Source organism: Meles meles, chromosome 21 (genome assembly GCF_922984935.1).
Source record: "Meles meles chromosome 21, mMelMel3.1 paternal haplotype, whole genome shotgun sequence".
NCBI lineage: Eukaryota > Metazoa > Chordata > Mammalia > Carnivora > Mustelidae > Meles > Meles meles.
Genome location: NC_060086.1, coordinates 7,169,239 through 7,183,413, shown reverse-complemented (window position 1 = coordinate 7,183,413; position 14,175 = coordinate 7,169,239). Strand labels below are relative to the sequence as shown.

The window sequence follows — 14,175 nt, the reverse complement described above, 5'->3', positions numbered from 1 at the left end:
GCTATCGACTAGGATTAGCTGTAGGCTTAAGTGACGCCTGCGCCAGAGGCCCCAGCGCTGTCCCAGGCAGCTCTCCGGAGGGGCCAGCGCTCCTTCAGGACACACGATAGAAAACATAATTCTTATTTTATAAATAATGTGACGTAGATGTAACGAGTCCCCCCTCGCCCCGTGACTGAGGTTGAGTGCTGTGGCAGGCGACTGTCCGTCCCACCCCCAGGGAGAGCGGGCCGTGTGTCCCTGTGCAAGTAGCCGAGGGAGAGGCCTGCACCTCGCGTCCCCAGTTGCTGTCCGGCTCGGAGGCTGGGGCTGGGGCACGGGTCTGGACCCGAGCTTCCAGGTGCCGGACGGAAGGTCGGTCCGCCGAGTCGTAGTGCCCCGAGCTGGTTTACCTCCGTTCCACAGGCAGGACCGCTGGTTCGGGAGTCCCCGGGGGTGTCCTGGTGCAGCCCGAGTGGGTGTGCGTGTGTACATGGACGTGCACTGGACAGGGACGGGAGGCTGGGACTTTCCAAGACGAATAAAGACTTAATTCCTGTGAGTCTAGTTGGAATTTTTCGTATGAATGTGAGATTTTTCTCCTTGCTTATGTCATTAAGAATAAAAAAAAACTGTGATCTATTGTGGACCATGTCCTGCCTTTTATTTCCACGGCCGGCACTCCCTCCCCAGCAAGAACGGGGCCCGGGGAGGGGCCCCAGGACAAGGAACTCCGCTGTCTCCCGCGCTGGAGAGCCAGGGTTACGGCTTTCCTTCCTAGAGCGAGCGGTTGATGAGGCAGTAGGAAGGACGGAGCTGTCACACGGCTGCTGACTGAGCCGCGAGGAGGCCCAGGCTCTAACTGCCCGCTGGAGAAGGCGAGGCTCCGCGGACCTGCGGCGAGCGGGGCGGCGTGCCCGGAGCGGAGGCCTGGCGCCGTCTCCTCTTCCTCCGCGGGGCTGCGCCCGCCGTGACTTCAGGTGCTACTGCTTCAGCCTCGGGGACTGAGCTAGAAGGAGAGTCCCCAAGTCACTTGCAGATTTGTCCTCCAGCGCCTTCCATGCAGCCCCCGCCACCCCACTCACCTCGACACCTCGACCCGTTCCAGAACAGCGACAAAGAAGCCACCAGTGAGTGTGGTCTCGGGGGAGGCCCGGAGGCAGTGTTCAGCCCCTGGAAAAGTGCCGAGGCCTCGGTGGGGCCAGGAGGGTAGGACAGGAGCGAGCCTGCGGAGGAGGGTAGCAGGGTTGTGGATAAAGGAGCAGTCCCCCTTCCCCAGGACCCCGGCGGCCCCCGATACCTGAAGGCCCCTGGGTTCTGCTGGAGGGCGTCCCACACCACATCCTCGTTCTCCTCCTGGCACAGGGAGCATGTGGAGTAGACCAGGCGCTGCAGGGAGGGGAAGGTGAGCGCGTGGCGCAGTGCTCGCTGCTGGAAGCCAGCCAGGGCCTGCAGGCGCGCCTTGCTCGGGGTGCCTGCCCCGGGCTCCTCCAGCGGTCTCGTTGGCATCCCTAAGGACAGAGTGTCAGCTGCCGATGGCCTCAGTTCGCACGGAGGTGCCTGGGTCACCAGATGAGAGTCCGAGCTAAACCCGCGGCCAGCGCAAACCCCAGAGCCGCAGGTTGCTCACACACCCTCTGTCCCCATCTCACCTGAGCCGCTACAAGAAGGATCCAGTAAGATGTACCGGACCTGACGGTAGCGCTGGTCAGACGGTGAGACCGCCAGGAAGTCCTCCTCCGCCAGCTCGCAGCACGAGACTCCAGCCCGGGCCAGCAGGGTAGCCATGGACGCCAGCCGCCCGGCGTCCCGATCGAAGGCAAAGATCTTCCTGGGGGACGGGACAGCTGCAGCGAATCACCAGGCGCCCGAGGGCCCACGGATGTGACATGCAAGAACATGTCCATTCGGGACACAGAAAGGACCGTGTCTGGTCAGCGGGACCTGAGCTGGGGCTTCCGATCTCACAGCAGCGTCCCCACCCACCACTCCAGGTCCACGTGGGATTCTTCAGAGGAAGGTCCTCGCAGCCTTCACGCCCTACTTGGAACACAGTTCCCGCTTCCCAAGGACGGGATCAGACGCCATCCCCTCTGGCTGGCAGTGGCACTCACCCCTGGTTCCTCAGAAGAGCCGCCAAGTGACTGGTCTTGTTGCCCGGGGCAGCGCAGGCGTCCAGGACGTGCGAGCCCGGGGGCGGGGCCAGCAGCATGGCTGGGAGGCAGCTGGCCTGGGGGGGCAGAGCGAGGCGCTGGCGCGGGGGGGCCCTCCGCGCCGTCCATCCCACGCACGCGCCCCCTTCCCGCCCACCTGCCCCACCTTGTCCTGCAGGATGAGATGACCAGCCCGGTACAGGGGGTGGGCGTGCAGATCCGTCTGGGCCGGGAACACCAGCAGCTCTGGCAACAAGGGGTCCAGGAGAAAGCACTTCCCTTTGAGGGCCCGCAGGTCCTCGAGGCTGCCAGGGCACAAGAAGCGTGGAACATTCTGAGCCCCCGGGCCGAGCACCAGGCTGACCTTCTACGCGTGACCTCACGTGAACGGCTCGTTCACGCGACCGATGCCGCAGACTGCTGCGGAGAAACGGACGGCTGGTGACGGAGGCAGCAGGTAAGGGAGCGCGTGGGCGCTCAGGCCAGCCCTGGCCCAGGGTCCCACTTCCGCCACCTCCCTGCGGGGGGGCACAGGGGCAGGTGCCTTCTGTCACACCCCCTCCCGCTTCTGGGAAGCGGTCACGGGGAGACCTGAGTGACTCCGTGTGAGATACGTACAGTATCGGGCACGAGTGAGGCGCTCCAGAAACGCCGGCAGTTAAACACCCACGTCGGGAGGGGGCACTGCGCAGGCCAATGGGCGGGGGGCGCTGCACGTGAGGGGCGCGGGTGGAAGCCACGCTCCCCGCTCCCCAGACTAGAAGGAGCACAGAGCACAGCACACGCCCCTTGCCAAGCGGGTCACAGAGCTATGGGGGGAGGGGGAGGGCAGAGCCGAAGCCAAACCCAAGCTTCCCTGGGGACAGAAGCAAGGGGCACGGCCCAGGGGCCCAGGAAGGATCTTCAACTGGGAGAGCTTTCTGCGGCCAAGCACGGCTGAAGTCTGGAAGTGGGGAGACCCGCTCAGGAGGTTCTCCTGCCCGTGAAAATAGAAAATGACACGCAGGGTCCACGAGGACAGAAAGGTACAGCAGGCAGGACGGGCGCGACGGGCTCAGCTGCTGGCCTGGCCGCCATCTGTTCACTGACGACGTGGGATGCTGGAGGCGCAAAGCACAGGGACGTGGGGACGCGCCGCACCTGCAGGCCCGACCGCGCCCGGTCCCACGTCCACAAGATGAAGGACAGAGATCCTGGTGGTCTCCTTGTCAAAGAGTCAACATCCACGCATGACAAAAGCTCAGCAAAGCCCCTGTCGAGGACCCAAGCTCAACACAACGCAGGCCACGTGGGAAAAGCCCGAGGCCAACCTGCTCGGGGGTGAACACTGAAAGCCCTTCCTCTGGGACCAAGAACAGGACGAGGATGCCCCCTCGTGCCCCCTTTACTCAACAACCCAGTCAGCACGTCAGGCAAGATAACGACGAGGCGTCCAAACCGGAAAGGAAAGGAGGAGGCCTCACTACACGCACGTGACAGAACACCCGGAAAACGCCAGCCAGAAAACTGTTAGAACTTCTAAGCGGATTCGGTAAAGCAGGACAGAAAACCCATGTACAAAAATCTGTTGTGTGTCACCCACAGACAGCTAACTACTGGGCGGTCACAGAGATGACGTGGCCACCGCCCGGGACCCGACCTGGGCAGTCCCGCTCCTCCCGCACCCCGTCCCTGGGACGTGCATCCTGCCTGCCTTCCCCACTCCCAGACTCTGCCCAAGGACACGGCCTTGAGAGAGTGACAGGGCGCAGAGACCACCTGGAAGGCAGGAGACAGACCCATGAAGGCCTCGTATCAACTGGGAAGATTCTGGCAGGTGGGCCTGGAGACGTCTTGCTGCCGCCCCAGACAAGCCTTCCAGCTAAGTGCCCTTGCTCAGAAGCCTGTCCCCGGCCCGTCCGCAGCAGCCCGCCCGCCACACCGCAGGGCCCATTCGGATCACCCCCACCCACAGGGGAGCCAGCTGGGAGACCACGAGCACACGGTCTGCGAGGGTCCCCAACCAGCCAGCAATCTCTTTGTGGTGTGGGGTGGCCCCTACGTCAGATGCTTGGGGACCCCTGTGTGAGTATGGCGACACCCGGAAAGCGCAGGCCGCTTTAATGGACCTACTGGAGAAACTACGCAGTGGCCCTGCCGCAGAGCAAATGGGGGAGGTTGTGCTGGCAGACGGCCCAACTGCTGCGGCACCCCAGGTCGGCGGACCCCTAATACAAGATGCAAGGGCAGCCCCAGCCAGCGGGGCGGCCCCCCCAGCTCGGGAAACACTCGTGAAGAGAGGGTCTCCTCCCTCAGCTTGCGGACGCGGCTGCCAAGTTCCAGCTAAAGGCTCCAGCCGGGAGCATCCCGGCGAAGCGGGGGCGGCGATGGGCCGCGGGGCGACGGCTTCTCCCTGACCGCACGGAAGGCTCAGGCGACAGAATGAGCCTCATCCCCACACACCCTGCCCTCCAGCAGGGGTCGAGTGGCGCACTTGTAGAAAGTTCAGGAACTTAGTCCTCGGATGCTGGATTATTCCAGCCCGCAGGGGGTCTTGGCCCAATGAGGGGGGCCTTCCTGGGAGTGAGACGGGCCATCGGCACCCTGCTCTCTGGAGGCCCTGTCGGGGCCACGTCCCAGCAGGAAGGAGCCAGCTCCAGGCGGCCCCAGCACGGGGCACAGGCTGCTCACAGGCATGTGAGCCCCCCCCGGGCAACAAGACGCTCGGGGTGCTGCGGCCTAGAGCCGGAACCAAGGCGGAGCTCAGAAGGCCACCCCCACCCGACCGGGAGGGGTCTGGAGAAAGTAACCCGGAGGCACGTGGACTTGAACTCATTGCTGTGGCCCCGCAGTGGTCAGCCTGTGGAAAGCCTTAAAACCTGAGCGACGATGCCCGTCAAGGAAAGTCCCTTGACGCTGCCAACCGGGCACCGTCCGCCTGCCCGAGGACACGGGGGGGGGGTCTCCCTCCCCAGGACTAGGGAACATACCGGGCCCGGCCGCCTACCAGCTCGACCGCGTACAGGTGAATCCCACCTGAACGCTGATCAGATGCCGCGGGCAAACGAGACTGCTGCCCCCTCGGAGGATCAGACAATACTCGAGGCACAGGGACAGAGGAGAAACCCTCCAAGAGCGACACCGAGCGGGCACCACACGCCCTGCCCCGGCACTTCCCACAGCCCGCTGGAGCCCACAGACGCGTCCGGCTCCCGGGAGGGAGAGCAGAGCACCCAGAAGCGAACAAGACGGCGGCCCCCCTGCGCGCTGCTGGGCCCAACGTGCCACCATCTCAGACACCGAGGCCACGGGCCGGGGAGGGTCCCGTGCCGTGCCCAGCATGTGCCTCCGCGGTGTCCCCTTGGCCACTGAGCACAAGACCGGTTGCCTTCACATGGGAGGGGAGCAGGGGACCTTCCGAGCGCTGCCCCCAGGCTACCCACGCAGCCCCGCCTAGGTCACAGGAAGGCAGCCGGGGCCCTGCTGCTGTCCCCCTTCCCACACCAGGAGGATGCGCCCATCGCCCTCACACCCGCGTGCTCACGTGGAAGACTTGCGTGTCGCAGGCCGTCCCATAGGCTTTGCCGCGCATCCCTGAGAGGCTGGGCAGTGACCCCCCAGAAAATTCAAGGCCCAGACGCTGCCCTGAGGCTTTGGGAGTCATTTCATCGGCTAAGACGCACCCCGTCAGGGGCGCTGTGACGGACAGGGGAGACGCACGTTCATCCAGCCCCTAAGAATGAGGAGCAGGTGTGCGAGCCTGGAGAGGGCTCTGGAGGACTCCGCGTCCCCACGTGGCGCAGCGCCTCTGTCCCTGAGTCCAGCGGGGGTCACGGAGCCGCCTGAGAAGGCAACACACTAGGGAAACGGATGGAAGCTCCGGCGGCTCGAGCCAGGCAGCCGCTGGGGCTGCGCGCTGTGGTAGCGACGACAGAAGGGGACAGTGCCCCTAGGGTTCTGCTTCCCAGCTCTGGAAGGAGAAAGACACCAGGTATCCCCACCAGAGAGCAACAGCTTCCAGTCGTGTGCGCCACGCTCCCCGGGGGACGGCCCCTGCGGGAGCAGCACCACACACGGCCGCAGCCAGAACATTCTGGCCGGTGATCGCTCCCCAGTCTCGGCCCTCAACCCCCAACGTGTCTGCGGGAGGCTCTAAGGGGCCCCCCCCGTGGCGCGGACGGTAGATCGTGAATGAGCCCTTGCGGGGTCAGGTTATATGAGAAAACAGGAGGGTTCACCGGGTTCCATGTCGGGGCTCCCAAGGTAGCACGACCCCGCCCGGCGGGCCAGGGCTGACAACGATCTGGCTCCCAGGCCAGCCCCAGCGACCTCTGGGCAGCAGCGACTCGGCGCCCCGACGGGAGGGTACCTACCAAGGAAGCCAGAACGTCCTGGAGATCCAGGGACCCGGTTAACTCAGTCACGTGGCCCAGGTGTTCTAAGTCCTGCCCAAGGCAGCTGGCAAAGCCGCCAGACCGGCCCCTCCCTCCCAGCAAGCACTCGAGCCTGAAAAGAGCCTGGGTACGTGTACTAGACCGTGGCCGGGGGTCCCGCTGCAGAAGTGCCAGTGTCGGAGCGCACAGGTCGTGGCGCCAACTGCGGGACCCGTCACCCCTCTGAGCTGCAAGCAGCCGGCCTGGCAGACGAGACAGGATCCGAGAGCAGATGCCGTTACGCGGGTCCAAGCTCCCTGGCTAGCGGGACCAGGCGCTGTCCCAGGCTCAAACAAATCGGGGCCTGCTGCTCTGCGGGCCAGACTGGGGACCCCCGCCCGCGCAGGGAAGAGCCAGCACCCTCTCCCACTGGCCGCACACTGCGCTGCTGAGAACGCCGGGCTCCCCTGCGCTGGGAAATGCGCGCTGGGATTGGCCCCCAGGACGGGAGTCTGCTCACGTGCCATTTATTAAATCACGTAAGGACTCAAGTCATGGCCTGAGCGATGGCGCCTCCAGACTAGGGGATATTAATAAATCAGTGGTTTGGATCTGGGGGTGCTTAGGGGTGTGACTACTGATTTGGGGAATTACTGGGTTGTTGTGTTTTTTTTAAGAATTTATTTATCTGGGGCGCCTGGGTGGCTCAGTGGCTTAAAGCCTCTGCCTTCGGCTCAGGTCACGATCTCAGGGTCCGCATCGAGCTCTCTGCTCAGCAGGGAGCCTGCTTCCCCCTCTCTCTCTGCCTGCCTCTCTGCCTACTTGTGATCTCTGTCAAAGAAATAAATAAAATCTTTAAAAAAAATTTATTTATCTGAGAGAGCACATGAGCTGGGGGGAGGGCAGAGGGAGAGGGAGAAGCAGACTCCCCACTAAGCAGGAAGCCTGATGCGGGGCTCGACCCCGGGATCACCACCCTAGCTGAAGGCAGACGCTTAATCAGCCACTTAGGCGCCCTTGGGAAATTGTGATCTTAATCTGTTTTCTCCTGCATGTGTCCCAGCAAGAGCTGGGACCCACCCCTAATGCGGCCAGACATCTCCATGCTAGTGAAACCCCTGCTGAGCAGAGGACACACAGCAGAAAACAGGGTTGTGTGGGATTTTAGAGCTGGTCACAAGGGTTAGAGTGTTGGGGAGGTCACTGAGAGCACCGGCCCGCCGGCTGACCTGCAAGCTGGATCCCGGCGAACGGAGGCGGCTCCTCACCCCTACCCCATCTTTGGAATGTGCATCCCACTTGCCTTCCCCACCACAGGCTGCCCCAAGCACAAAGCCTTGAGACAGTGACGTGGTGCTGAGATCACAGGGACCGGTACAGGCATAACTCGCCTTACCGCATTCTGCTCTACTGACAATGCTTCGCAGATAGTGAGGTTTTGTTGGGTTTTTGTTTTGTTTTGTTTTACAAACCGAAGGCCCCGTTTCCCCAGCACCATCTGCTCCCTTCTTGTCTCTGGGTCACATTTTGATAATCCTCACAATACTCCAAACTTTTTCATGAATACAGTATTTGTTACGGTGACCTCTGATCAGTGATTATGACTCACCAAAAGTTCAGGCGATGTTCAGCATTTTTTAGTAATAAAATACGTAAGCTGTCTTTTCAGACATAATGTTCCTGTACACTTCGTAGACTACGCTATAAAATAAACCGATCTCTCACCACCACTGGGAAGCCAAAAAATTCATCCGACTTGCTTTATTGCAGCATTCTGGAACCGAACCCACACCACCCTCCAATATGGGCCTCCACACGACTGAACCCAGTTAAGGCCTCTACAGGAACTTCTAAGATTCTGGTGGGGGTGAGGTGCAGGGTTCTACTCATCTTCTGGCTTCCCAAGGCAAGCCTTGCATGAAGCTCCCTTTACTACTAAACCTGCCACGAATCAATCTGGACCAGCCCGCCTCTCCGTTCCTTCTCTGGCCCCGCCCCGTGCGTATGGGGCCTGGTTTCAGATTATACCTGGGAGGCTCCCAAGAAGTTTGAAAACCAGTGCTACCAGAAAAAGAAATTAAGAAAACAATCTCATTTACACTCATATCCCCCCCCCAAAAAAACCCCAAAAAACTAGAAATAAATTCAACCAAGGAGATCCAAGACCCGTGCTCTGAAAACTGTAAGATACCGAGGAAAGAAACTGAAAATGACACAAACGAGAAGCTGTTCCACACTCGTGGAGTGGAAGAACGTCGTTAGAAGGTCCACACTACCCAAAGCAGTCTACGGGGCCAGTGTGACCTCTAACAAATTCCAATGGCCATTTTACAGGTACAGAACAATCCTAAAATTTGTATGGAACGGAACAGCCAGACCCATCTTGGGAAAGCACAAAGCTAGACATCTCACACTGATTTCAAACGACATTACAAAGCCACAGACATCAACACAGAATTGGTCCCGGCATCAAAACACACGCGCAGATCAATGCAACAGAACGAGGGCCCAGCAATAAGCCCAGACTCGTACCGCCGACTAGTTTAATGCAGAGGAGCCACGAATACACAACAGGAACAAACAGTCTCTTCAATAACGGGGTCGGGAAACGGAGGCCACGAGCAAAAGAATGTCACTGGACAAAGACAGACGGATGGCCGACAGGTACACAAAAAGGTGACCGCCACGAGTCACGAGGGAAACGAGCATCGAAACCACGACGAGATGTCACCTTCCACCTGTCAGAACGGCCACTACCCAAAAGACAAGAAACAGCTGTCGGTGAGGACGTGGGAATCAGGGAAGCCCCCTGCACCGCCGGGGGTGACGAGGACTGGCGCAGCCACTGTGGAAAACAGCAAAGAGGCTCAGCACAAGATGAGAGGGGGAGCCTACCGTATGATCCAGCAACCCCATTTCTAGGTATTTATCCAAGAAAAAGGAAAACACTAATTCAGAAAGATACCCGGCCCCTGTTTGCTACCGATACATAATCACCAAGACCTGGAAAACCCTAAATGTCAACGGTTAGATGAATAAAGAAAACATGTAACTACGTACACGTATGTGTGTGTGTGTGTGTGTACACACGTGTACACGCACACAGGACTATCTTTCAGCCACAAAATAGAAAATCCTGCCCTCTGCAACCACATGGAGGGACCCTGAGGATCTTACACTAAGTGAAATAAATCAAACAAAGACAAACACTGTATGTTCTCACTCATATGTGGAATCGCTTTAAAAAACAAAGAACCAACTCATAAATACAGAGAACGGATTTGTGACCGCGGGGAGGGGGGGTTGCAAAAGGGGTAAAGTTTGTCAAAAGCACCAGTTTCCAGCTAGAAGATACCTAAGTCTCGGGGCTTTAACGTACAGCACGGTGGGTGGCCCCAAGAGCTACCGCACTGCGCACCTGAAAGATGCGAAGATCTTAAAAGTTCTCATCACAGGGGCGCCTGGGTGGCTCAGTGGATTAAGCCGCTGCCTTCGGCTCAGGTCATGATCTCAGGGTCCTGGGATCGAGCCCCGCATCGGGCTCTCTGCTCCGCGGGGAGCCTGCTTCCTCCTCTCTCTGCCTGCCTCTCTGCCTACTTGTGATCTCTCTGTGTCAAATAATAAATAAAATCTTTAAATCTTTAAATTTAAATCTTTAAATATTTATTTTTTAAATAAAATCTTTAAAAAAAAAAAAAGTTCTCATCACAAGAGGGGGCACCTGGGGGGTGACGTGTCTTCTGACTCTCGATGTGGGCTCAGGTCGTGATCTCAGGGGCCTGAGACGGAGCCGGGCCCTGCGTCAGCACACTAGGTATGAAGCCTGCTTGAGAGTCTCGCTCTCCCTCTGCCCCCCTTTCTTCTCATCACAAGAGAAAAAAACTTTCTGTATTATACTGGTGCCGAACGTTAACTAGGCTTATGGCAGTAATTATTTTGCAGTATATATCAACATTGTGTGTTGAAGCACATTATTTTGGAAGGATTTCTCTGAAGCTGTGAATTCTGAATAAACAGGATTTTAAGTTAAGGCTGGAGGAAGCCGGGCCTTGGAAGGAGGGAGAGAAACTGCTGGAAAAGTAGGAGAAAACCGGAGTGCCGTCAACAGCACCCCCTCTCTCTTCCCCGGGATCCCCGTTTCCCAGAGCCCCCAGCAGCCAGGCAGGGTTCTCAGCTCACCTCGAAGCCCGACCCTGGTAGGAGAAACCTTGTCTCTTGAAATAATCAACTGCATCATCAGGGCTGGTCTTGAGGGTGTTCACGCGCACGAACCGAGGCACCTGCGAGGCTAGGAAGCGATCGGCGGTGAGTGGGCAGGACCGAGGCCCTCTCCTCTGGGGGCCTGGGAGCTGCCCTCCTGCCCACAACGCCCTCAGGCTCACCCGTGCCAGGCCTGGATCCCACTTGCAACAGGTCCTCGTTGCGGCTCACCCGGCGCTGAACCTTGAGCCGCGCCAACTCCGCCTTCAGCCTGGCCTGGTGCCGCTCCAGCAAAGGTCTCCAGCGGCCCCCGCCCCCTCTAAAGCCCTTCCCCAGCAGCAGCTCGTACACGAGCACCTGGGGGTGGGGAAAGAACGAGGGACAGCCCTAAGTGTGCGCGCCTCGAACGTCACAGCGCTGAGCGACCACTTGCCGACGCAGCACCGGGTCCGAGCGAGGCGTTCTGCCCACGACCAGATGAGCGGCGGACCGGGGAGCCCAGCCCGGTGTCTCGCTTCCCGGTCCCGAACCCTCTCCCCAGGGCTGCTCGCCGGCCCAGCTCCGCATCCGGCCCTCCTCCTCCTGGTCCACACCACCCTCCTGTTTTAGCCACTCTCCCCGCCGCGGCTACTTGGATTTCCCGTCTTCGCCCTCCACGCTGCGCTCGGAGGTACAGCACGCTCACCCCGCCTCAGCGACCGGCCACAGATGCTCGCGCGCGGCCGACAGAGGCCACTGGCGGGAGTCGCGCGGGGCACGGTGCGGCGCTGACAGCGGGTCCCGGACGCTCGAACCCGGCCCCGCCCCCCGGCCCCGCTACCTTGGCCAGGTGCGGCCGCAGCTTCTTCTCTGCGCGGAGGAGGCCGGCGCCGGCGATCACGGCGTCCAGCACGGCGGAGTAGCGCTGCGTCTCGCACACCAGCGCGTACAGCTGCTTGACGTTCTGCGCGCGGCCGAGAGGACACCGGCTGAGGCATGGGCCCCCTTCTCGCCCCCAGCCGGGCCCGAACCCCGAACCCCACTACCTGGAAGCTGCTGGCGTACACCAGCCCCTTGATGGAGCCCCGTCGGCCCTCCACGGCCTCCAGCACCTTCGCCGCCGTCGCATACAGCGCCATGCTGCGCTCCCACGCGCCTTTACGGCTGTGTCGCGAGGCACTCTCGCCTTGGCACCGCCCCGTCCGCCCGCACTTCCGGGTCAAAGGGCGCGGAGTTCCGACCCGGAAACCCCCGTGCCCTTCCAGGGCTCCCGAGCCCCGCGAGAGGTGAAGCGCTGGGAGAGCATTTTCCTCCTCCTCTTCGACTCGATTCTCTTTTTTGTTTCCGATCTTCGCCAGTCTGACAGGCGATGGGGCTTCCCTGCCGGTTTGTTACGGAGCTTGATACTGTGCTTGTTGATCCTTTGTGTTCTGTTCTGGTAGGGTCTCTTGGTCACTCCCTCCATCTCTGTGTCCTTGTATATTAGCAACATATACCTCGTCCTAGATATATTTTTGACAGTTTACTGTTGCTTTTTAAAAACACTTTTTAAGCTTTTTTTTTTTTTAAGATTTGACAGATCACAAGTAGGCAGAGAGGCAGGCAGAGCGGAGAGCAGACTCCCCGCCGAGCAGAGAGCCCGATGCGGGGCTCCATCCCAGGACCCTGAGATGGTGACCTGAGCAGAAGGCAGAGTCTTTAACCCACTGAGCCACCCAGACGCTCCTACTGTTGTTTTTTAATGTTTATAGTTTGGGGCCGGTTTTCATAATTTTTTTTAAAGATTTTACTTATTTATTTGACAGAGAGAGATCACAAGTAGGCAGAGAGGCAGGCAGAGAGAGTGAGAGGGAAGCAGGCTCCCTGCCGAGCAGAGAGCCCGATGCGGGACTCGATCCCAGGACCCTGAGATCATGACCTGAGCCGAAGGCAGCAGTTTAAACCACTGAGCCACCCAGGCGCCCCCGGTTTTCATAATTTTAAAAAATGTGGTTTCTGCCTTTGATGCCATACTTGGAACCGCTTCTTCACACCATTACAATATAGCAATCACCATGGCTTCATTTTTTTCCCCACACTTAAATCTTTAACCATTTAGAATTCAGTTTGGCCCATGATGTGAGGAAGGGCGTTTTGTTTCCAAATGGTGGGCTTTTCGTGCATTGTAATAATTCCTTTGTAGTAATTTCCCCAGCTGATCTCTGGGAGTACAGGGATTTCGTAGGATTTGCTTCTGTCCCCAGCACCCATGGGATTACTGGTACACATTAATTTGATTGAATCAATCCAATACATGAGTATCTCAAGCATTTCAAGTGGACAGGCCTCCGTGGACCAGAATACACCTGCCTGTGCATTCTCTGTATCACCAACAGCACGTCAGCATTTTGCAAGGGGGTTGACTCTAGTCTACATCCAAATTGTTATTTAAACGTTTAACCCAGTTCTGTGGCCCTAGGTGGGTTAATAGTGATCTTTGAGTGGAAACCCCACTCCCAACTGAATGACGTCTATTTTATTTTCTTCATAACGCCTGTTCCAGCTGCAGTCATGATTTATTCTCTAGCTGGCTCCACGAGGGAAAATCCTGTTTGACCCTCATCTCTCTGTACCTCCCAAACCAGTGTTCTCCTCGCAGTAAGGACCTAGCATCCGCTGCGTGACGGACGGAGGGAATGAGCGGTGCCCAAACTGGTGTGGACAGCCGGACAGCCAGCTGTGCCACGAAATCCACCCAAAAACAATCCCAATCCCCACTGCTTCGGGTGAATGGTGAACAAGCGCATCAATATTTTTTTTTTTTTTTTTTAAAGATTTTATTTATTTATTTGACAGACGGAGATCACAAGTAGGCAGAGAGGCAGGCAGAGAGAGAGGAAGGGAAGCAGGCTCGCTGCTGAGCAGAGAGCCCGATGCGGGACTCGATCCCAGGACCCCGAGATCATGACCCGAGCCGAAGGCAGTGGCCTAACCCACTGAGCCACCCAGGCGCCCCAAGCGCATCAATATTAATAAAGTCCATAGAGGACTCAGATTTTCTTGGCTTTTACCTAAAGACTATTTTCTGTCCTTCAGTCTCATCTATATAAGACGCCACGTTAAATTCAGGTATCATATCCCCTTGGCTGTGACGATTTCTCAGACTTTCCTGGTTTTTTATGACCTTGATGGTTTTGAGGAATCCTGGTCAGTGTTTTGTAGAATGTCTCTTCACTGGGATTTGTCTGATTTTTTTTCTCGTGACCAGATTGGCTTCGTGAGTTTTTGGAAGACTACAGGTGATGTACCATCCTCATCAGATCACATATAAGGACGTATAGTATGAGCATGACCTTCACTGTTGACATTAACCTTGATCACCTGGCTAAGGTAGTTCTTCATCTTTCTCCACTGTAAACTAGTCTTTATCCCTCAGTTCCCTCTGAGAAGAAGTCCCTATGCACAGCCCGCCCTTTAAGGAGTAGGGAGTTAGACTCTCCCTGAGGGCAAAGTAGCTACATAAACTATTTGGA

The 14,175-nt window shown here is 58.4% G+C and overlaps 1 protein-coding gene across 2 annotated transcripts; it reads right to left on the bottom strand.

Moving 5' to 3' along the window:
• Positions 1 to 614: 614 nt before the first annotated feature.
• NSUN5 (NOP2/Sun RNA methyltransferase 5) lies at positions 615 to 11,857 on the bottom strand. Of its 2 annotated transcripts, none has more exons than XM_045992715.1 (10): positions 11,710 to 11,857; positions 11,505 to 11,627; positions 10,867 to 11,041; positions 10,664 to 10,772; positions 2,299 to 2,437; positions 2,094 to 2,209; positions 1,632 to 1,810; positions 1,280 to 1,490; positions 1,065 to 1,205; positions 615 to 988 (listed from the first exon to the last, which is right to left on the bottom strand). In XM_045992715.1, the coding sequence occupies exons 1-10, from the start codon at positions 11,800 to 11,802 to the stop codon at positions 838 to 840; spliced, it is 1,437 nt and encodes a 478-aa protein (XP_045848671.1). In that variant the 5' UTR covers positions 11,803 to 11,857; the 3' UTR covers positions 615 to 837. The 2 variants fall into 2 exon arrangements, 1 of the variants encoding a protein (XP_045848671.1); XR_006816613.1 differs by having other exon boundaries at positions 972 to 988; positions 1,065 to 1,152.
• Positions 11,858 to 14,175: the final 2,318 nt, after the last annotated feature.